General features: G+C 47.7%; 1 protein-coding gene across 1 annotated transcript in view; it reads right to left on the reverse strand.

The window, feature by feature from the left end:
* The window catches only part of LOC135527678 (plexin-B3-like), a 194,238-nt gene that overhangs the window by 60,992 nt on the left and 107,888 nt on the right, over positions 1-25,358 (reverse strand). The window contains 10 exon segments of the mRNA XM_064956165.1: positions 3,570-3,746; positions 4,463-4,599; positions 8,330-8,435; positions 10,815-10,966; positions 11,619-11,791; positions 11,950-12,040; positions 13,624-13,740; positions 14,084-14,212; positions 15,392-15,503; positions 23,333-23,441. Coding sequence (XP_064812237.1) covers positions 3,570-3,746; positions 4,463-4,599; positions 8,330-8,435; positions 10,815-10,966; positions 11,619-11,791; positions 11,950-12,040; positions 13,624-13,740; positions 14,084-14,212; positions 15,392-15,503; positions 23,333-23,441 — 1,303 coding nt within the window.

Genomic DNA, 25,358 nt, shown 5'->3' on the forward strand with positions numbered 1-25,358 from the left:
GCCCTATTCCCCATCTACTGCCCCATCTACTGCCCTATTCCCCATCTACTGCCCCATCTACTGCCCTATTCCCCATCTACTGCAGACAGACAGGACAGAGACTGCCAGCTAGCCTACTCCAGCAGTACTGTATCATTTCAATCATTTTAGTCAATAAGATTCTTGCTACGTAAGCTTAACTTTCTGAACATTCGAGACGTGTAGTCCACTTGTCATTCCAATCTCCTTTGCATTAGCGTAGCCTCTTCTGTACCCTGTCAACTATGTGTCTATCTATCCCTGTTCTCTCCTCTCTGCACAGACCATACAAACGCTCCACACCGCGTGGCCGCGGCCACCCTAATCTGGTGGTCCCAGCGCGCACGACCCACGTGGAGTTCCTGGTCTCCGGTAGCCTCTGGAACTGCCGATCTGCGGCCAACAAGGTAGAGTTCATCTCAGCCTATGCCTCCCTCCAGTCCCTCGACTTCCTGGCACTGACGGAAACATGGATCACCACAGATAACACTGCTACTCCTACTGCTCTCTCTTCATCCGCCCACGTGTTCTCGCACACCCCGAGAGCTTCTGGTCAGCGGGGTGGTGGCACCGGGATCCTCATCTCTCCCAAGTGGTCATTCTCTCTCTTTCCCCTTACCCATCTATCTATCGCCTCCTTTGAATTCCATGCTGTCACAGTTACCAGCCCTTTCAAGCTTAACATCCTTATCATTTATCGCCCTCCAGGTTCCCTCGGAGAGTTCATCAATGAGCTTGATGCCTTGATAAGCTCCTTTCCTGAGGACGGCTCACCTCTCACAGTCCTGGGCGACTTTAACCTCCCCACGTCTACCTTTGACTCATTCCTCTCTGCCTCCTTCTTTCCACTCCTCTCCTCTTTGACCTCACCCTCTCACCTTCCCCCCTACTCACAAGGCAGGCAATACGCTCGACCTCATCTTTACTAGATGCTGTTCTTCCACTAACCTCATTGCAACTCCCCTCCAAGTCTCCGACCACTACCTCGTATCCTTTTCCCTCTCGCTCTCATCCAACACTTCCCACACTGCCCCTACTCGGATGGTATCGCGCCGTCCCAACCTTCGCTCTCTCTCCCCCGCTACTCTCTCCTCTTCCATCCTATCATCTCTTCCCTCTGCTCATACCTTCTCCAACCTTTCTCCTGATTCTGCCTCCTCAACCCTCCTCTCTTCCCTTTCTGCATCCTTTGACTCTCTATGTCCCCTATCCTCCAGGCCGGCTCGGTCCTCCCCTCCCGCTCCGTGGCTCGATGACTCATTGCGAGCTCACAGAACAGAGCTCCGGGCAGCCGAGCGGAAATGGAGGAAAACTCGCCTCCCTGCGGACCTGGCATCCTTTCACTCCCTCCTCTCTACATTTTCCTCCTCTGTCTCTGCTGCTAAAGCCACTTTCTACCACTCTAAATTCCAAGCATCTGCCTCTAACCCTAGGAAGCTCTTTGCCACCTTCTCCTCCCTCCTGAATCCTCCTCCCCCCCCTCCTCCCTCTCTGCAGATGACTTCGTCAACCATTTTGAAAAGAAGGTCGACGACATCCGATCCTCGTTTGCTAAGTCAAACGACACCGCTGGTTCTGCTCACACTGCCCTACCCTGTGCTCTGACCTCTTTCTCCCCTCTCTCTCCAGATGAAATCTCGCTTCTTGTGACGGCCGGCCGCCCAACAACCTGCCCGCTTGACCCTATCCCCTCCTCTCTTCTCCAGACCATTTCCGGAGACCTTCTCCCTTACCTCACCTCGCTCATCAACTCATCCCTGACCGCTGGCTACGTCCCCTCCGTCTTCAAGAGAGCGAGAGTTGCACCCCTTCTGAAAAAACCTACACTCGATCCCTCCGATGTCAACAACTACAGACCAGTATCCCTTCTTTCTTTTCTCTCCAAAACTCTTGAACGTGCCGTCCTTGGCCAGCTCTCCCGCTATCTCTCTCAGAATGACCTTCTTGATCCAAATCAGTCAGGTTTCAAGACTAGTCATTCAACTGAGACTGCTCTTCTCTGTATCACGGAGGCGCTCCGCACTGCTAAAGCTAACTCTCTCTCCTCTGCTCTCATCCTTCTAGACCTATCGGCTGCCTTCGATACTGTGAACCATCAGATCCTCCTCTCCACCCTCTCCGAGTTGGGCATCTCCGGCGCGGCCCACGCTTGGATTGCGTCCTACCTGACAGGTCGCTCCTACCAGGTGGCGTGGCGAGAATCTGTCTCCTCGCCACGCGCCCTCACCACTGGTGTCCCCCAGGGCTCTGTTCTAGGCCCTCTCCTATTCTCGCTATACACCAAGTCACTTGGCTCTGTCATAACCTCACATGGTCTCTCCTATCATTGCTATGCAGACGACACACAATTAATCTTCTCCTTTCCCCCTTCTGATGACCAGGTGGCGAATCGCATCTCTGCGTGTCTGGCAGACATATCAGTGTGGATGACGGATCACCACCTCAAGCTGAACCTCGGCAAGACGGAGCTGCTCTTCCTCCCGGGGAAGGACTGCCCGTTCCATGATCTCGCCATCACGGTTGACAACTCCATTGTGTCCTCCTCCCAGAGCGCTAAGAACCTTGGCGTGATCCTGGACAACACCCTGTCGTTCTCAACCAACATCATGGCGGTGGCCCGTTCCTGTAGGTTCATGCTCTACAACATCCGCAGAGTACGACCCTGCCTCACACAGGAAGCGGCGCAGGTCCTAATCCAGGCACTTGTCATCTCCCGTCTGGATTACTGCAACTCGCTGTTGGCTGGGCTCCCTGCCTGTGCCATTAAACCCCTACAACTCATCCAGAACGCCGCAGCCCGTCTGGTGTTCAACCTTCCCAAGTTCTCTCACGTCACCCCGCTCCTCCGCTCTCTCCACTGGCTTCCAGTTGAAGCTCGCATCCGCTACAAGACCATGGTGCTTGCCTACGGAGCTGTGAGGGGAACGGCACCGCAGTACCTCCAGGCTCTGATCAGGCCCTACACCCAAGCAAGGGCACTGCGTTCATCCACCTCTGGTCTGCTCGCCTCCCTACCATTGAGGAAGTACAGTTCCCGCTCAGCCCAGTCAAAACTGTTCGCTGCTCTGGCCCCCCAATGGTGGAACAAACTCCCTCACGACGCCAGGACAGCGGAGTCAATCACCACCTTCCGGAGACACCTGAAACCCCACCTCTTCAAGGAATACCTAGGATAGGATAAGTAATCCTTCTCACCACCCCCTCCCCCCTTAATGATTTAGATGCACTATTGTAAAGTGGCTGTTCCACTGGATGTCAGAAGGTGAATTCACCAATTTGTAAGTCGCTCTGGATAAGAGCGTCTGCTAAATGACTTAAATGTAAATGTAAATGTACTGCCCTATTCCCTATCTAGTGCACTACTTTTGACCAACGTCTATAGAGCACTATATGGGGAATAGGGAACACTATATGGGGAATAGGGAACACTATATAGGGAATAGGGAACACTATATAGGGAATAGGGAACACTATGTAGGGAATAGGGAACACTATATAGGGAATAGGGTGCCATTTGGGACACATTCAACTCTCCAATAAGTGCTCCTCACTCGTAGAAGCTCTCAGCAGGCCATGCTGCGGTGACGACAGGGTCCTCCATGTAGTGAAACACCTGCCCAGGTACGCTCCTCTCTGCCTTCCCAAACAACACCCTCACTGTCAGCTCTGCTGTCTGGTTACTGGGGCTGGTCCTGCATACCAGGTGAGTCCCATTCACCTCCTCAACACTGAGGAAGAGGAGAGGAGAGAGAGAGAGAGAGTTATCATTATGGTGTCTGTCTGGTTACTGGGGCTGGTCCTGTATACCAGGTGAGTCCCATTCACCTCCTCAACACTGCAGCGAGGGAGGGAGGGAGGCAGGCAGGCAGGCAGGCAGGCAGGCAGGCATGCAGGACAGGACAGACAGACGGACAGACAGACGGACAGACAGACAGGACAGACAGCTAAAGCAGATATTGTAGCAGGGCTTACATGTAGTAATAGTAGATGTATTTACATGTAGCAGGGTTGTTGTTGTCTATTGTAGTAATAGTAGATGTATTTACATGTAGCAGGGTTGTTGTAGTAATAGTAGATGTATTTACATGTAGCAGGGTTGTTGTAGTAATAGTAGATGTATTTACATGTAGTAATAGTAGATGTATTTACATGTAGTAATAGTAGATGTATTTACATGTAGTAATAGTAGATGTATTTACATGTAGTAATAGTAGATGTATTTACATGTAGTAATAGTAGATGTATTTACATGTAGCAGGGTTGTTGTAGTAATAGTAGATGTATTTACATGTAGCAGGGTTGTTGTAGTAATAGTAGATGTATTTACATGTAGCAGGGTTGTTGTTGTAATAGTAGATGTATTTACATGTAGCAGGGTTGTTGTTGTAATAGTAGATGTATTTACATGTAGCAGGGTTGTTGTAGTAATAGTAGATGTATTTACATGTAGCAGGGTTGTTGTCCTACGTATACAGTCAGGTCCCTCCTCTGTCCCGTTAGGAGCCGAGTCCCCTGGACTGTCAGGCTGGTCCCTCCTGAAACAGGGCCCTTATCAGGTACTATACCGGTCAACTGGGGGTCCTACACAGAGGGAGACATGTTTATACTGTAGTATCTAACCATAGCTGTCAGGCTGGTCCCTCCTGAAACAGGGCCCTTATCAGGGACTATACCGGTCAACTGGGGGTCCTACACAGAGGGAGACATGTTTATACTGTAGTATCTAACCATAGCTGTCAGGCTGGTCCCTCCTGAAACAGGGCCCTTATCAGGGACTATACCGGTCAACTGGGGGTCCTACACAGAGGGAGACATGTTTATACTGTAGTATCTAACCATAGCTGACAGGCTGGTCCCTCCTGAAACAGGGCCCTTATCAGGGACTATAGCAGTCAACTGGGGGTCAGATTCAGATGATCCTGAAACACAGTGAAAATATTAGGCTCCGAGCTCCAACAGTTAAATACAATAATGACAATGGTAGCTGGTATACCCAGTCACTATGGGCCAGTCCCTATGGGCCAGTCTTCCAGTGTTTGCCATGATGCTCCAGTACTGCCCGTGTCGGAACGATTGAAGCAGGAAGAACTGGGCGTGACTTGGGTGGTTGGTTTGGGTTCCTGATGATCTTCCTGGCCTTCCTGCAACACCTGGTGTAGGGCAGGAAGTGTTCACCCAGTGGTGGTATCACCCTCTGAAGAGCCTCGCGGCGCGCGGTAGAGTTGCCGTACCAGGCTGTGAAGCTCTCGATGGTGTTCCTGGATGTGAGGGCCCTCTGGGAAAGGTTGAATTTCTTCAGCATCCTGAGGTTGAAGAGTCACTGTCGTGCCTTCTTCACCACGACGTCCGTGTGAATAGACAATTTCAGCTTCTCTGAGATGTGATCGTCGAGGAATTCAGTAGTTTGACTGTCTCCACAGAGGCCCCGTTGACGGGGGCGTGTCCAGCTTGGTCAACTCTTTTGTTTTGCTAACGGTGAGGGACAGGTTGTTGACCTGGCACCACGCGGTCAGAGTGACAACCTTCTCCCTGTCTCGTCGTTGTTGGTGATCAGGCCTGCTACTATCGTGTCGTTGGAGAACTTGAAGAAGTTGGAGCTGTGTGAGGCCACATAGTCGTAGGTATACGGGGAATACAGGAGGGGACTGAGTACGCACCCTTGTGGGGCCCCCGTGTTGAGAATCAGTGTCGATTAAGTAATATTGCCTATCTTCACCACCTGGACGGTCCGTCAGGAAGTCCAGGACCCAGTTAATAGGGAGGAGTTCAGACCCAGGGCCGTGAGCTTTGTAATGAGCTGATAGGACACTATGGTATTGAAGGCTGAGCTGTAGTCGATGAACAGCATCCTCACCTATACAGTTGAAGTCGGAAGTTTACATACACTTAGGTTGGAGTCATTAAAACTCGTTTTTTCAACCACTCCACAAATTTCTTGTTAACAAACTATAATTTTGTCTAGTCGGTTAGGACATCTACTTTGTGCATGACACAAGTAAGTTTTCCAACAATTGTTTACAGACAGATTATTTCACTTACAATTCACTGTATCACAATTCCAGTGAGTCAGAAGTTTACATACACTAAGTTGACTGTGCCTTTAAACAGCTTGGAAAATTCCAGAAAATGATGCCATGGCTTCAGAAGCTTCTGATTGGCTAATTGACATCATTTGTGTCAATTGTAGGTGAACCTGTGGATGTATTTCAAGGCCTACCTTCAAACTCAGTGTCTCTTTGCTTGACATCATGGGAAAATCAAAAGAAATTAACCAAGACCTTAGAAAAAAAAGTGTAGACCTACATACGTCTGGTTCATCCTTGGGAGCAATTTCCAAATGCCTGGAGGTACCACGTTCATCTGTACAAACAACAGTACGGAAGTATAAACACCATGGGACCACGCAGCCGTCATACCGCTCAGGAAGGAGACGCGTTCTGTCTCCTAGAGATGAACGTACTTTGGTGCGAAAAGTCCAAATCAATCCCAGAACAACAGCAAAGGACTCTGTGAAGATGCTGGAGGAATCAGGTACAGAAGTATCTATATCCACAGTAAAACGAGTCCTATATCAACATAACCTGAAAGGCCGCTCAGCAAGGAAGAAGCCACTGCTCCAAAACAGCCATAAAAAACCCAGACTATGGTTTGCAACTGCACATGGGGACAAAGGATCATACTTTTTGGCGAAATGTCCTCTGGTCTGATGAAACAAAAAGAGAACTGTTTGGCCATAATGACCATCGTTATGTTTGGAGGATAAAGGGGGAGGCTTGCAAGCCGAAGAACACCATCCCAACTGAAGCACGGGGGTGACAGCATCATGTTGTGGGAGTGCTTTGCTGCAGGAGAGACTGGTGCACTTCACAAAATAGATGGCATCATGAGAAAGGACAATTATGTGGATATATTGAAGCAACATCTCAAGACTTCAGTCAGGAAGTTAAAGCGTGGTCGCAAATGGGTCTTCTAAATGAACTAAAGCATACTTCCAAAGTTGTGGAAAACGGCTTAAGTACCACCGCACATGTTCCATTGTTCGGATTACCAGAATATAGTTCATTTCCCCTCACCTTCTGACGTTCCCAGAATCTCTATGTTAACCAAGCCCATCCATTATCTCAGCCAGTCATGGCTAGAGGGAATGTTTCTGTATTTTTCCGTGGCTAAACCGACTAGGCTCGTTATTTAATGAATATGATGTCAGTTCGGTTGTCATCTGGGAAATTCTCATCAATGATAGGATGACATAATCTCTACAGTGGAAAGTCTACACATCAGAGTTATCGGATTCACATGGAATTGTTGTTCAATTTAAATGTTTGAATATGAAATTATTTGTGACGGGATGAAATGTGATTTTAGCTTCTAAAATGTGACATTTGGGTTTTTATAAGTTAGGGCTGCTCACACAGTGGCCCTCCCTGTGAAGGGACTATAAAACTTTTCAAACACACCCTCTTCTCCTTCCTATATAAGCCCTTGACGACAACATAACTTTCTGTTCCGATGATGTGAGGACGACGGTCCGATGTCAGAATGGTTCAGATAATAACTACATAACGAAGCCAACATCAGCGTGAGCTTTGGTTGCAAATGGTATGAACTTTGAACTCTTATTCACTACAGAAGTGATACCTCCTAGCCGTTGAGTTAGCAACAGCTGATGCAAATGAGGGTTAGGAAGGAACAGAGAGTATCCTGTCTATCGCACAACGACGTTACTACAACGTATCCAATTGACCACCAGAGACATTCTTCAAAGGACAAAGGATTCGGTTTGGCAACACGGCCTTCCATCTACCACCAACCTACTGAAGCGCAGCTCAGAGTAAATATTTATTGCATTTTCCTTTTACAAATGGGCGGTAATTTAGAATGCATAAGAGACTGTATTTATGATAGCACAGCTTCTCCTTGTGTCCCTCAGTCTTCCCGCTCTTTCACTCAAGCCCAGCCCTTTTCGTTTGTGTAACAAGCTGCCATATCTGTTCCGCCCGCTAGGGCCGTTTTCCTTTATGAAATTTGATTTGAATCTTTGTCAGCCGCCGCCCAGGGATGGTACCGGGCCTGAAATAATTGCCAACTTTTTGTAATCTTTCAGAGCTAGAATCAGTTCTTTGAAGTCAATTTTCATCAGTTTCAAGCTAACCCTCCTAATGTCATATGATCCCATGTGGACTACGACAGTACCAGCTCCAGACATCTGTGGTAAAACGGTAGGAAGCAGCGTTGTAATGTCATGTACTCGCGCTCCAGGTTAGCACAGGGTTTTTGCCCCGTGAAGTGAGTGAGTGTGTGTGTTACATACCTGGTAGGTGAATGTCTGCAGAGACTGTCCTGGTTCTGAGTCTCTCACAGAAACAATGACTGGTCCCTCCGTCTCCTGTTTACTGGGCTGGAGCTCACACACTATCCTGGAATACACACACACGCGACCAGGCAACTAGTAATTAACACACAGGAAAAACAAATACTTGTAACACACACAGAGCCTTGTAGTCTGAAGCCTTGTTCATTGACTCAAATAAAAAACATTTATAACCGACTGGAACCTGTTTCCTGCAGTCTGAACGGCCAAAAAGCAAATGGTTTCAGATATTTCGAGCCACTTCTGAACGGTCAAATCTGATTCCTGGCCATGCACCTTGTGTCTGAACGGTCTAATCTGATTCCTGGCCATGCACCTTGTGTCTGAATGGTCAAATCTGATTCCTGGCCATGCACCTTGTGTCTGAACGGTCAAATCTGATTCCTGGCCATGCACCTTGTGTCTGAACGGTCTAATCTGATTCCTGGCCATGCACCTTGTGTCTGAACGGTCTAATCTGATTCCTGGCCATGCACCTTGTGTCTGAACGGTCAAATCTGATTCCTGGCCATGCACCTTGTGTCTGAACGGTCAAATCTGATTCCTGGCCATGCGCCTTGTGTCTGAACGGTCAAATATGATTCCTGGCCATGCACCTTGTGTCTGAATGGTCTAATCTGATTCCTGGCCATGCACCTTGTGTCTGAACGGTCAAATATGATTCCTGGCCATGCGCCTTGTGTCTGAACGGTCAAATCTGATATTTGCCCTCAAGTGGTTTTTCGACTGTTATTTGACATATCTTATTGCTTGTTTGCTGCTCTGTTGACAGTTTGACAACAACATTTGGTAGCTTGTTCATTATTTACAAACAAATGAGTGAAAGTGTTCATATCTAAACCGCTACCTAGCTAGCTAGTCGAGTGTTGTGTCTCGCAGGCTAGTCGAGTGTTGTGTCTCGCAGGCTAGTCGAGTGTTGTGTCTCGCAGGCTAGTCGAGTGTTGTGTCTCGCAGGCTAGTCGAGTGTTGTGTCTCGCAGGCTAGTCGAGTGTTGTGTCTCGCAGGCTAGTCGAGTGTTGTGGCTCGCAGGCTAGTCGAGTGTTGTGGCTCGCAGGCTAGTCGAGTGTTGTGGCTCGCAGGCTAGTCGAGTGTTGTGGCTCGCTAGCTCGTCGACTGTTGTGGCTCGCTAGCTCGTCGACTGTTGTGGCTCGCTAGCTCGTCGACTGTTGTGGCTCGCTAGCTCGTCGACTGTTGTGGCTCGCTAGCTAGTCGAGTGTTGTGGCTAGCTAGCTAGTCGACTGTTGTGTCTCGCAGGCTAGTCGAGTGTTGTGTCTCGCAGGCTAGTCGAGTGTTGTGTCTCGCAGGCTAGTCGAGTGTTGTGTCTCGCAGGCTAGTCGAGTGTTGTGGCTAGCTAGCTCGTCGACTGTTGTGGCTCGCTAGCTCGTCGACTGTTGTGGCTCGCTAGCTCGTCGACTGTTGTGGCTAGCTAGCTCGTCGACTGTTGTGGCTCGCTAGCTCGTCGACTGTTGTGGCTCGCTAGCTCGTCGACTGTTGTGGCTCGCTAGCTCGTCGACTGTTGTGGCTCGCTAGCTAGTCGACTGTTGTGTCTCGCAAGCTAGTCGACTGTTGTGTCTCGCAGGCTAGTCGAGTGTTGTGTCTCGCAGGCTAGTCGAGTGTTGTGTCTCGCAGGCTAGTCGAGTGTTGTCTCGCAGGCTAGTCGAGTGTTGTGGCTAGCTAGCTCGTCGACTGTTGTGGCTCGCTAGCTCGTCGACTGTTGTGGCTCGCTAGCTCGTCGACTGTTGTGGCTAGCTAGCTCGTCGACTGTTGTGGCTAGCTAGCTCGTCGACTGTTGTGGCTAGCTAGCTCGTCGACTGTTGTGTCTCGCTGGCAGGTCGACTGTTGTGGCGAGCTAACTAGTCGACTGTTGTGGCTAGCTAGCTAGTCGACTGTTGTGGCTAGCTAACTAGTCAACTGTTGTGGCTAGCTAGCAGGTCGACTGTTGTGGCTAGCTAGCTAGTCGACTGTTGTGGCTAGCTAGCTAGTCGACTGTTGTGGCTAGCTAACTAGTCAACTGTTGTGGCTAGCTAGCAGGTCGACTGTTGTGGCTAGCTAGCTAGTCGACTGTTGTGGCTAGCTAGCTAGTCGACTGTTGTGGCTAGCTAACTAGTCGACTGTTGTGGCTAGCTAACTAGTCGACTGTTGTGGCTAGCTAACTAGTCGACTGTTGTGGCTAGCTAGCTAGTCGACTGTTGTGGCTAGCTAGCTAGTCGACTGTTGTGGCTAGCTAGCTAGTCGACTGTTGTGGCTAGCCAAAAAGGACTTGTTTTGAAAGTTGGATCCTTTGAGGCTTTAAAAGTCTTCTGACACGATGGTTTTTAACGTTCAATTGATCGTTTATGTGAAAAGTGACGACGTCAGGAAGAACAGCTAAATAGGGACCTCAGCTTGACAGACACAGACAGACAGACACACATAGTGTAATTACCTGGTAGAGATGAGGTATCCATGGGACTGAGGCAGGCAGCTGACCCCAGCTACAGTCACTCCTCCCTGGATGTCCTGGTACTGCATCCCCAGGTTGGACCCACGGATGGTGATCAGAACACCTCCCTCCACCGGACCAGTCACTGGCTGGATCTGACAGGGACAGAACAGGACAAAACAGGACAGGAGCGGACAGGACAGGACAGGAGGAGAGAGGACAGGAGAGGACAGAACAGGAGAGGACAGAACAGGAGAGGACAGAACAGGAGAGGACAGAACAGGAGAGGACAGAACAGGAGAGGACAGAGCAGGAGAGGACAGAGCAGGAGAGGACAGAGCAGGAGAGGACAGAGCAGGAGAGGACAGAGCAGGAGGAGAGAGGACAGGAGAGGACAGAACAGGAGAGGACAGAACAGGAGAGGACAGAGCAGGAGGAGAGAGGACAGGAGAGGACAGAACAGGACAGAACAGGAGAGGACAGAACAGGAGAGGACAGAGCAGGAGAAGACAGAGCAGGAGGAGAGAGGACAGGAGAGGACAGAGCAGGAGAGGAGAGAGGACAGGAGAGGACAGAACAGGAGAGGACAGAACAAGAGAAGGGCTTTACTAAAATCCCAAAACAACATGGTATAGGAGTTGAACACACTTTAGTCTCAATGTTGTTTTTGTCACTAAAGTCTCCATTAGAAGATATATATTCACAAAGCATCTCAGATCCTAATGAACCTGATTCCAGAACGACGCTTCTTCTCCCCTTTATAAACCCAGGGACAGGACAGTGATGTTCAGAGCGATGTGTGTGTACCTGTGTGATCTGAGGTGAGGGACAGGTGTCAGCGGGCCCAGGTGAGCTGGTACAGGAGAGATTGTAGACACAGCCTGGTGTCTCTCCACCACACCAGACACAGCCGTACCCCGAAGACACCGCTCTGCACTGGCTACAGTCAGACTGGCCCACTGAACAGTCATATAGCTGCACTGTGGACAACACAACACACCGGGTACCTCCAATGTCAAAGTATTTCTTAATTCCACTTTAAATTGTACTCCAAGAGTTCGTAAATTTAAATTTTTGTCCATTCTCAAGTGGTAGCAGTGAATGGAACACAGTGTAGAATTCAACAGAGACGTCTCACGTCTGAGGTCGGGAGCAGAGTCGATGCGATGGAAACCTCTACGCAGATAGATGGGAGCAGAGTACTCCAAATGTTTCAAAGGGTACTGGAACTGAGAGGGGAGGGCAGAGAGGACAGGGCAGAGAGGGGCCGGCAGAGAGGGGCCGGCAGAGAGAGGAGGGCAGAGAGGGGAGGGCAGAGAGGGGCCGGCAGAGAGGGGAGGGCAGAGAGGGGCCGGCAGAGAGGGGCCGGCAGAGAGGGGAGGGCAGAGAGGGGAGGGCAGAGAGGGGCCGGCAGAGAGGGGCCGGCAGAGAGGGGAGGGCAGAGAGGGGAGGGCAGAGAGGGGAGGGCAGAGAGGGGAGGGCATAGAGGGGAGGGCAGAGAGGGGAGGGCAGAGAGGGGAGGGCAGAGAGGGGAGGGGAGGGCAGAGAGGGGCCGGCAGAGAGGGGAGGGCAGAGAGGGGAGGGCAGAGAGGGGAGGGGAGGGCAGAGAGGGGAGGGCAGAGAGGGGAGGGCAGAGAGGGGAGGGCAGAGAGGGGAGGGCAGAGAGGGGAGGGCAGAGAGGGGCCGGCAGAGAGGGGCCGGCAGAGAGGGGCCGGCAGAGAGGGGCCGGCAGAGAGGGGGAGGGCAGAGAGGGGCCGGCAGAGAGGGGCCGGCAGAGAGGGGCCGGCAGAGAGGGGCCGGCAGAGAGGGGGAGGGCAGAGAGGGGAGGGCAGAGAGGGGCCGGCAGAGAGGGGCCGGCAGAGAGGGGCCGGCAGAGAGGGGCCGGCAGAGAGGGGAGGGCAGAGAGGGGAGGGCAGAGAGGGGCCGGCAGAGAGGGGCCGGCAGAGAGGGGAGGGAGGGCAGAGAGGGGCCGGCAGAGAGGGGCCGGCAGAGAGGGGCCGGCAGAGAGGGGAGGGGAGGGCAGAGAGGGGCCGGCAGAGAGGGGAGGGCAGAGAGGGGCCGGCAGAGAGGGGAGGGGAGGGCAGAGAGGGGAGGGCAGAGGGGAGGGCAGAGGGGAGGGCAGGGCAGAGAAGGGAGGGGAGGGCAGAGAGGGGAGGGCAGAGAAGGGAGGGCAGAGAGGGGCCGGCAGAGAAGGGAGGGCAGAGAGGGGCCGGCAGAGAGGGGAGGGCAGAGAGGGGAGGGCAGAGAGGGGAGGGCAGAGAGGGGAGGGCAGAGAGGGGAGTGCAGAGAGGGGAGGGCAGAGAGGGGCCGGCAGAGAGGGGAGGGCAGAGAGGGGAGGGCAGAGAGGGGAGGGCAGGGAGGGGGGGCAGGGAGGGGAGGGCAGGGAGGGGAGGGCGGGGAGGGCAGAGAGGGGAGGGCAGAGAGGGGAGGGCAGAGATGGGAGGGCAGAGAGGGGAGGGCAGAGAGGGGAGGGCAGAGAGGGGAGGGCAGAGAGGGGAGGGCAGAGAGGGGAGGGCAGAGAGAGGAGGGCAGAGAGAGGAGGGCAGAGAGGGGAAGAAGTTATTATTGTTATATATAAAGTCATACTATACAGTGGGGCAGTATTTAGTCAGCCACCAATTGTGAAAGTTCTCCCACTTAAAAAGATGAGGCCTGTATTTTCATCATAGGTACACTTCAACTATGAAAGACAAATAAGAAAAAAAAATCCAGAAAATCACATTGTAGGATTTTTAATGAATTTATTTGCAAATTACAGGCCTCTCATCTTTTTAAGTGGGATGTGTTTGTGTCAGGGTTTATGTTTAAATACCTGGTGGACAGAGCATGTAAAGGTGGTGACCTTGGTTTCCGGGTCTTCCTTCAGAATGGCATTCAGTTTAAGCTCCTCCCCCACAATGACCACCACACAGGTATACTGTTCCTCACCCTGAAGATGACAACACACCTGTCTCTGTCTCAGATAAACCAGACAGGGCAGATTATTCTAAATGTTTCAGTAAACCCCCTAGATTAACCAGACAGGGCAGATTAATCTAAATGTTTCAGTAAACCCCCTAGATTAACCAGACAGGGCAGATTAATCTAAATGTTTCAGTAAACCCCCTAGATTAACCAGACAGGGCAGATTAATCTAAATGTTTCAGTAAACCCCCTAGATTAACCAGACAGGGCAGATTACTGTAAATGTTTCATGAACATATTTATTGATCACCTACTTATAAACCCTGGATGTGGCGTTATCTTTGTCCACATGTATAGTAAAAACATACCTGAAACCCGTCCAGGTTCCTGCCCAGTAGGGTCAGAGGGGACAGGAAGCCCATGGGGACCAGAGGAGAACTCTGTAGAGCCCACACAAAGGGACACGAGTCTGCACCCCGCGGCTCCAACTGCTGCTCCTAGTGGTGGCGGGGAATATTATATTGGAACGGAACGGCACAAAATGGAGAGAAGGAGAGGCTGTGTGTAGAAAACAACAATCAATGTTCAGTCAAAGTGCAGAGAGGACAGAGGTGTTACTAAGGCCTGGTGGATAGGGTCTGGGGTTGTTACTAAGGCCTGGTGGACAGGGTCTGGGGTTGTTACTAAGGCCTGGTAGACAGGGTCTGGGGTTGTTACTAAGGCCTGGTAGATAGGGTCTGGGGTTGTCATAACCACAGAGGTGTTACTAAGGCCTGGTAGACAGGGTCTGGGGTTGTTACTAAGGCCTGGTAGATAGGGTCTGGGGGTGTTACTAAGGCCTGGTGGATAGGGTCTGGGGTTGTTACTAAGGCCTGGTAGATAGGGTCTGGGGTTGTTACTAAGGCCTGGTAGATAGGGTCTGGGGTTGTTACTAAGGCCTGGTGGATAGGGTCTGGGGTTGTTACTAAGGCCTGGTAGATAGGGTCTGGGGTTGTTACTAAGGCCTGGTAGATAGGGTCTGGGGTTGTTACTAAGGCCTGGTAGATAGGGTCTGGGGTTGTTACTAAGGCCTGGTGGATAGGGTCTGGGGTTGTTACTAAGGCCTGGTAGATAGGGTCTGGGGTTGTTACTAAGGCCTGGTAGATAGGGTCTGGGGTTGTTACTAAGGCCTGGTAGACAGGGTCTGGGGTTGTTACTAAGGCCTGGTAGACAGGGTCTGGGGTTGTTACTAAGGCCTGGTAGACAGGGTCTGGGGTTGTTACTAAGGCCTGGTAGACAGGGTCTGGGGTTGTTACTAAGGCCTGGTAGACAGGGTCTGGGGGTGTTACTAATGCCTGGTAGACAGGGTCTGGGGTTGTTACTAAGGCCTGGTAGATAGGGTCTGGGGTTGTCTTAACCACAGAGGTGTTACTAAGGCCTGGTAGATAGTAACAACCCCAGACTCTAAGGCCTGGTAGACAGGGTCTGGGGTTGTTACTAAGGCCTGGTAGACAGTGTCTGGGTTGTTACTAAGGCCTGGTAGACAGGGTCTGGGGTTGTTACTAAGGCCTGGTGGATAGGGTCTGGGGTTGTTACTAAGGCCTGGTAGATAGGGTCTGGGGTTGTTACTAAGGCCTGGTAGATAGGGTCTGGGGTTGTTACTAAGGCCTGGTAGATAGGGTCTGGGGTTGTCTTACCAGTGAGTTGTATATGGTGTGCTGCCTGGGACAGCTGCTGATGTTGTGGGTACACAGCCCACCCAGGACACACCAGTTGCATGGCCACACACTGCCCACACACGCCATACACCTAAACACAGAGAGACATAAGGATTAGATACTGTATGGGGTCTAATATATAGATTAGATACTGTATGGGTCTAATATATGGATTAGATACGGTATGGGTCTAATATATAGATTAGATACTGTATGGGGTCTAATATATGGATTAGATACTGTATGGGTCTAATATATGAATTAGATACTGTATGGGTCTAATATATAGATTAGATACTGTATGGGTCTAATATATGGATTAGATACTGTATGGGTCTAATATATGAATTAGATACTGTATGGGTCTAATATATGGATTAGATACTGTACGGGTCTAATATATGGATTAGATACTGTATGGGGTCTAACATATGGATTAGATACTGTATGGGTCTAACATATGGATTAGATACTGTATGGGTCTAATATATGGATTAGATACTGTATGGGTCTAATATATAGATTAGATACTGTATGGGTCTAACATATGGATTAGATACTGTATGGGTCTAATATATGGATTAGATACGGTATGGGTCTAATATACAGATATAGATACTGTATGGGTCTAACATATGGATTAGACACGGTATGGGTCTAATATATAGATTAGATACTGTATGGGGTCTAATATATGGATTAGATACTGTATGGGTCTAATATACAGATTAGATACTGTATGGGTTTAATATATGGATATAGATACTGTATGGGTCTAATATATAGATTAGATACTGTATGGGTCTAATATACAGATATAGATACTGTATGGGGTCTAACATATGGATTAGATACGGTATGGGTCTAATATACAGATATAGATACTGTATGGGGTCTAACATACAATACGCAATATACTGCCAGTATTTCTGTATTTTAAAAAAGCTATACATCTTGAAAAGGTGATTGCTGACATGAAAAACACAGACCCTATATCAACAACAACAAAACACAGACCCTATATCAACAACAACAAAACACATAGACCCTATATCAACAACAACAAAACACAGACCCTATATCAACAACAACAAAACACATAGACCCTATATCAACAACAACAAAACACATAGACCCTATATCAACAACAACAAAACACATAGACCCTATATCAACAACAACAAAACACATAGACCCTATATCAACAACAACAAAACACATAGACCCTATATCAACAACAACAACACACATAGACCCTATATCAACAACAACAACACACAGACCCTATATCAACAACAACAACACACAGACCCTATATCAACAACAACAACACACAGACCCTATATCAACAACAACAACACACAGACCCTATATCAACAACAACAACACACAGACCCTATATCAACAACAACAACACACAGACCCTATATCAACAACAACAACACACAGACCCTATATCAACAACAACAACACACATAGACCCTATATCAACAACAACAAAACACAGACCCTATATCAACAACAACAACACACAGACTCTATATCAACAACAACAACAACACACATAGACCCTATATCAACAACAACAAAACACATAGACCCTATATCAACAACAACAAAACACAGACCCTATATCAACAACAACAACACACAGACCCTATATCAACAACAACAACACACATAGACCCTATATCAACAACAACAAAACACATAGACCCTATATCAACAACAACAAAACACAGACCCTATATCAACAACAACAAAACACATTGACCCTATATCAACAACAACAAAACACATAGACCCTATATCAACAACAACAAAACACATTGACCCTATATCAACAACAACAACACACATAGACCCTATATCAACAACAACAAAACACAGACCCTATATCAACAACAACAAAACACATAGACCCTATATCAACAACAACAAAACACAGACCCTATATCAACAACAACAAAACACATAGACCCTATATCAACAACAACAAAACACATAGACCCTATATCAACAACAACAAAACACATAGACCCTATATCAACAACAACAAAACACAGACCCTATATCAACAACAACAAAACACATAGACCCTATATCAACAACAACAAAACACATAGACCCTATATCAACAACAACAAAACACATAGACCCTATATCAACAACAACAAAACACATAGACCCTATATCAACAACAAAACACATTGACCCTATAACAACAACAACAACAAAACACATTGACCCTATATCAACGACAACAAAACCCATTGACCCTACATCAACGACAACAAAACCCATAGACCCTATATCAACGACAACAAAACACATAGACCCTATAACAACAACAAAACACAGACCCTATATCAACAACAACAAAACACATAGACCCTATATCAACAACAACAAAACACATAGACCCTATATCAACAACAACAAAACACATAGACCCTATATCAACAACAACAAAACACATAGACCCTATATCAACAACAAAACACATTGACCCTATAACAACAACAACAACAAAACACATTGACCCTATATCAACGACAACAAAACCCATTGACCCTACATCAACGACAACAAAACCCATAGACCCTATATCAACGACAACAAAACACATAGACCCTATAACAACAACAAAACACATAGACCCTACATCAACAACAACAAAACACATAGACCCTACATCAACAACAACAAAACACATAGACCCTACATCAACAACAACAAAACACATATACCCTATAACAACAAAACCAAAACCCATTGACCCTATATCAACGACAACAAAACCCATAGACCCTACATCAATGACAACAAAACACATAGACCCTATATCAACAAAACCCATAGACCCTATATCAACGACAACAAAACACATAGACCCTATAACAACAACAACAAAACACATAGACCCTACATCAACAACAACAAAACACAGACCCTACATCAACAACAACAAAACACATAGACCCTACATCAACAACAACAAAACAAATAGACCCTACATCAACAACAAAACACATAGACCCTATATCAACAACAACAAAACACATAGACCCTATATCAACAACAACAAAACACATAGACCCTATATCAACAACAACAAAACACATAGACCCTATATCAACAACAACAAAACACATTGACCCTATAACAACAACAACAACAAAACACATTGACCCTATATCAACGACAACAAAACCCATTGACCCTACATCAACGACAACAAAACCCATAGACCCTATATCAACGACAACAAAACCCATAGACCCTATATCAACAACAACAAAACACATAGACCCTATATCAACAACAACAAAACCCATAGACCCTATATCAACAACAACAAAACAAATAGACCCTACATCAACAACAAAACACATAGACCCTATATCAACAACAACAAAACACATAGACCCTATATCAACAACAACAAAACACATAGACCCTATATCAACAACAACAAAACACATAGACCCTATATCAACAACAAAACACATTGACCCTATAACAACAACAACAACAAAACACATTGACCCTATATCAACGACAACAAAACCCATTGACCCTACATCAACGACAACAAAACCCATAGACCCTATATCAACGACAACAAAACACATAGACCCTATAACAACAACAAAACACATAGACCCTACATCAACAACAACAAAACACATAGACCCTACATCAACAACAACAAAACACATATACCCTATAACAACAAAACCAAAACCCATTGACCCTATATCAACGACAACAAAACCCATAGACCCTACATCAATGACAACAAAACACATAGACCCTATATCAACAAAACCCATAGACCCTATATCAACGACAACAAAACACATAGACCCTATAACAACAACAACAAAACACATAGACCCTACATCAACAACAACAAAACACAGACCCTACATCAACAACAACAAAACACATAGACCCTACATCAACAACAACAAAACAAATAGACCCTACATCAACAACAAAACACATAGACCCTATATCAACAACAACAAAACACATAGACCCTATATCAACAACAACAAAACACATAGACCCTATATCAACAACAACAAAACACATAGACCCTATATCAACAACAACAAAACACAGACCCTATATCAACAACAACAAAACACATAGACCCTATATCAACAACAACAAAACACATAGACCCTATATCAACAACAACAAAACACATAGACCCTATATCAACAACAACAAAACACATAGACCCTATATCAACAACAACAAAACACATAGACCCTATATCAACAACAACAAAACACATAGACCCTATATCAACGACAACAAAACACATAGACCCTATAACAACAACAAAACACAGACCCTATATCAACAACAACAAAACACATAGACCCTATATCAACAACAACAAAACACATAGACCCTATATCAACAACAACAAAACACATAGACCCTATATCAACAACAACAAAACACATAGACCCTATATCAACAACAAAACACATTGACCCTATAACAACAACAACAACAAAACACATTGACCCTATATCAACGACAACAAAACCCATTGACCCTACATCAACGACAACAAAACCCATAGACCCTATATCAACGACAACAAAACACATAGACCCTATAACAACAACAAAACACATAGACCCTACATCAACAACAACAAAACACATAGACCCTACATCAACAACAACAAAACACATAGACCCTACATCAACAACAACAAAACACATATACCCTATAACAACAAAACCAAAACCCATTGACCCTATATCAACGACAACAAAACCCATAGACCCTACATCAATGACAACAAAACACATAGACCCTATATCAACAAAACCCATAGACCCTATATCAACGACAACAAAACACATAGACCCTATAACAACAACAACAAAACACATAGACCCTACATCAACAACAACAAAACACAGACCCTACATCAACAACAACAAAACACATAGACCCTACATCAACAACAACAAAACAAATAGACCCTACATCAACAACAAAACACATAGACCCTATATCAACAACAACAAAACACATAGACCCTATATCAACAACAACAAAACACATAGACCCTATATCAACAACAACAAAACACATAGACCCTATATCAACAACAACAAAACACATTGACCCTATAACAACAACAACAACAAAACACATTGACCCTATATCAACGACAACAAAACCCATTGACCCTACATCAACGACAACAAAACCCATAGACCCTATATCAACAACAACAAAACCCATAGACCCTATATCAACAACAACAAAACACATAGACCCTATATCAACAACAACAAAACCCATAGACCCTATATCAACAACAACAAAACAAATAGACCCTACATCAACAACAAAACACATAGACCCTATATCAACAACAACAAAACACATAGACCCTATATCAACAACAACAAAACACATAGACCCTATATCAACAACAACAAAACACATAGACCCTATATCAACAACAAAACACATTGACCCTATAACAACAACAACAACAAAACACATTGACCCTATATCAACGACAACAAAACCCATTGACCCTACATCAACGACAACAAAACCCATAGACCCTATATCAACGACAACAAAACACATAGACCCTATAACAACAACAAAACACATAGACCCTACATCAACAACAACAAAACACATAGACCCTACATCAACAACAACAAAACACATAGACCCTACATCAACAACAACAAAACACATATACCCTATAACAACAAAACCAAAACCCATTGACCCTATATCAACGACAACAAAACCCATAGACCCTACATCAATGACAACAAAACACATAGACCCTATATCAACAAAACCCATAGACCCTATATCAACGACAACAAAACACATAGACCCTATAACAACAACAACAAAACACATAGACCCTACATCAACAACAACAAAACACAGACCCTACATCAACAACAACAAAACACAGACCCTACATCAACAACAACAAAACAAATAGACCCTACATCAACAACAAAACACATAGACCCTATATCAACAACAACAAAACACATAGACCCTATATCAACAACAACAAAACACATTGACCCTATAACAACAACAAAACACATTGACCCTATAACAACAACAACAAAAAACGCTGGCCCTATATCAACAACAACAAAACACATTGACCCTATATCAACAAAACATGTGTCTGTGTTGTGTACTGTGTGTGTGTGCACGGTGGATGTGTGTGTGTGTGTACGGTGTGTGTGTGTGTGTGTGTGTGTGTGTGTACGGTGGATGTGTGTGTGTGTGTGTGTACGGTGTGTGTGTGTGTACGGTGTGTGTGTGTGTGTGTACGGTGTGTGTGTGTGTGTGTGTGTGTACGGTGTGTGTGTGTGTGTGGTGTGTGTGTGTGTGTGTACGGTGTGTGTGTGTGGTGTGTGTGTGGTGTGTGTGTGTACGGTGTGTGTGTACGGTGTGTGTGTGTGTACGGTGTGTGTGTACGGTGTGTGTGTACGGTGTGTGTGTGTGTGTGTGTGTGTGTGTGTACGGTGTGTGTGTGTACGGTGTGTGTGTGTACGGTGTGTACGGTGTGTGTGTGTACGGTGTGTGTACGGTGTGTGTGTGTGTGTACGGTGTGTGTGTGTGTACGGTGTGTGTGTACGGTGTGTGTGTGTGTACGGTGTGTACGGTGTGTGTGTGTACGGTGTGTGTGTGTACGGTGTGTGTGTGTACGGTGTGTGTGTGTACGGTGTGTGTGTGTGTGCGGTGTGTGTGTGTTTACGGTGTGTGTGTATGTGTGTGTGTGTGTGTGGGGGTGTGGATGTGTGTATGTGTGTGTGTGTGTACGGTGTGTGTGGGTGTGGATGTGCGTGTGTACTGTGTGTGTGTGTACGGTGGATGTGTGTGTGTATGTGTGTGTGTGTGTGTACGGTGTGTGTGGGTGTGGATGTGTGTGTGTGTACGGTGTGTGTGGGTGTGGATGTGTGTGTGTGTACGGTGTGTGTGTGTGTACGATGTATGTACGGTGTGTGTGTGTGTGTGTACGGTGTGTGTGTGTGTGTGTGTACGGTGTGTGTGTGTGTGTGTGTATGGTGTGTGTGTGTACGGTGTGTGTGTGTGTACGGTGTGTGTGTGTGTGTGTACGGTGTGTGTGTGTGTGTGTGTAGTGTGTGTGTGTGTGTGTGTGTACGTGTGTGTGTGTGTGTGTATGGTGTGTGTGTGTGTATGGTGTGTGTGTGTGTGTGTGTGTGTACGGTGTGTGTGTGTGTGTGTGTGTGTACGGTGTGTGTGTGTACGGTGTGTGTGTGTGTGTGTACGGTGTGTGTGTGTGTGTGTGTGTACGGTGTGTGTGTGTGTACGGTGTGTGTGTGTGTGTACGGTGTGTGTGTGTACGGTGTGTGTGTGTGTGTGTGTGCGGTGTGTGTGTTTACGGTGTGTGTGTGTACGGTGTGTGTGTGTACGGTGTGTGTGTGTATGTGTGTGTGTGTACGGTGTGTGTGGGTGTGGATGTGTGTGTGTGTACGGTGTGTGTGTGTGTGGATGTGTGTGTACGGTGTGTGTGTGTGTATGTGTGTGTGTGTGTACGGTGTGTGTGTGTGTATATGTGTGTGTGTGTGTATGGTGTGTGTGTGTACGGTGGATGTGTGTGTATGTGTGTGTGTGTACGGTGGATGTGTGTGTATGTGTGTGTGTGTACGGTGTGTGTGGGTGTGGATGTGTGTGTGTGTGTGTACGATGTATGTACGGTGTGTGTGTGTGTGTGTACGGTGTGTGTGTGTGTGTGTACGGTGTGTGTACGGTGTGTGTGTGTGTGTACGGTGTGTGTGTGTACGGTGTGTGTGTGTACGGTGTGTGTGTGTACGGTGTGTGTGTGTGTGTGTGTACGGTGTGTGTGTGTGTGTCTCTTACGGGGAGGTGGTGTTGAGTCGCCCCACAGCTCGACAGTCGTAGAAGATGAGATCACTGCTAGAGATGGCCACGTCTCTGAACATCACAGACACACGCAGGGACACGTGGTCTACAGGGACAGGAGACAAGTTAACAATCAGAACAGGGACACATGGTCTACAGGGACAGGAGACACGTGGTCTACAGGGACAGGAGACACGTGGTCTACAGGGACAGGAGACACGTGGTCTACAGGGACAGGAGACACGTGGTCTACAGGGACAGGAGACACGTGGTCTACAGGGACAGGAGACACGTGGTCTACAGGGACAGGGGACACGTGGTCTACAGGGACAGGGGACACGTGGTCTACAGGGACAGGGGACACGTGGTCTACAGGGACAGGGGACACGTGGTCTACAGGGACAGGGGACACGTGGTCTAGAGGGACAGGGGACACGTGGTCTAGAGGGACAGGGGACACGTGGTCTACAGGGACAGGGGACACGTGGTCTACAGGGACAGGGGACACGTGGTCTACAGGGACAGGGGACACGTGGTCTACAGGGACAGGGGACACGTGGTCTACAGGGACAGGGGACACGTGGTCTACAGGGACAGGGGACACGTGGTCTACAGGGACAGGGGACACGTGGTCTACAGGGGACACGTGGTCTACAGGGACAGGAGACACGTGGTCTACAGGGACAGGAGGCACGTGGTCTACAGGGACAGGAGACACGTGGTCTACAGGGACAGGGGACACGTGGTCTACAGGGACAGGGGACACGTGGTCTACAGGGACAGGGGACACGTGGTCTACAGGGACAGGAGACACGTGGTCTACAGGGACAGGGGACACGTGGTCTACAGGGACAGGGGACACGTGGTCTACAGGGACAGGGGACACGTGGTCTACAGGGACAGGGGACACGTGGTCTACAGGGACAGGGGACACGTGGTCTACAGGGACAGGGGACACGTGGTCTACAGGGACAGGAGACACGTGGTCTACAGGGACAGGAGGCACGTGGTCTACAGGGACAGGAGACACGTGGTCTACAGGGACAGGAGACACGTGGTCTACAGGGACAGGGGACACGTGGTCTACAGGGACAGGGGACACGTTAAACAGGGACACGTGGTCTACAGGGACAGGGGACACATGGTTTACAGGGACAGGGGACACATGGTTTACAGGGACAGGAGACAGTAGAATGTCTTCTCTGGAGTGATGAATCACGCTTCACCATCTGGCAGTCCGATGGACAAATGTGGGATAAGGCGGATGCCAGGAGAACGCTACCTGCCCCAATGCATAGTGCCAACTGTAAAGTTTGGTGGAGGAGGAATATTGGTCTGGGGCTGTTTTTCATGGTTCGGGCTCCTTAGTTCCAGTGAAGGGAAATCTTAACGCTACAGCATACAATGACATTCTACAAGATTCTGTGCTTCCAACTTTGTGACAACAGTTTGGGGAAGGCCCTTTCCTGTTTCAGCATGATAAATGTCCCCGTGCACAAAGCAAGGTCCATACAGAAATGGTTTGTCGATATCAGTGTGGAAGAACTTGACTGGCCTGCACAGAGCACTGACCTCAACCCCATGGAACATCTTTGGGAAGAATTGGAACGTAGAACGGCAAGCCAGGCATCATCACCCAAAATCAGTGCCCGACCTCACTAATGCTCTTCTGGGAATGGAAAGCAAGTCCCTACAGCAATGTCCCAACATCTAGTGGAAAACCTTCCCAGAAGAGTGGAGGCTGTTATAGCAGCAATGTTCCAACATCTAGTGGAAAACCTTCCCAGAAGAGTGGAGGCTGTTATAGCAGCAATGTTCCAACATCTAGTGGAAAGCCTTCCCAGAAGAGTGGAGGCTGTTATAGCAGCAATGTCCCAACATCTAGTGGAAAACCTTCCCAGAAAAGTGGAGGCTGTTATAGCAGCAATGTTCCAACATCTTAGTGGAAAGCCTTCCCAGAAGAGTGGAGGCTGTTATAGCAGCAATGTTCCTACATCTAGTGGAAAGCCTTCCCAGAAGACTG

Source organism: Oncorhynchus masou, chromosome 33 (assembly GCF_036934945.1).
Source record: "Oncorhynchus masou masou isolate Uvic2021 chromosome 33, UVic_Omas_1.1, whole genome shotgun sequence".
Classification (NCBI taxonomy): domain Eukaryota; kingdom Metazoa; phylum Chordata; class Actinopteri; order Salmoniformes; family Salmonidae; genus Oncorhynchus; species Oncorhynchus masou.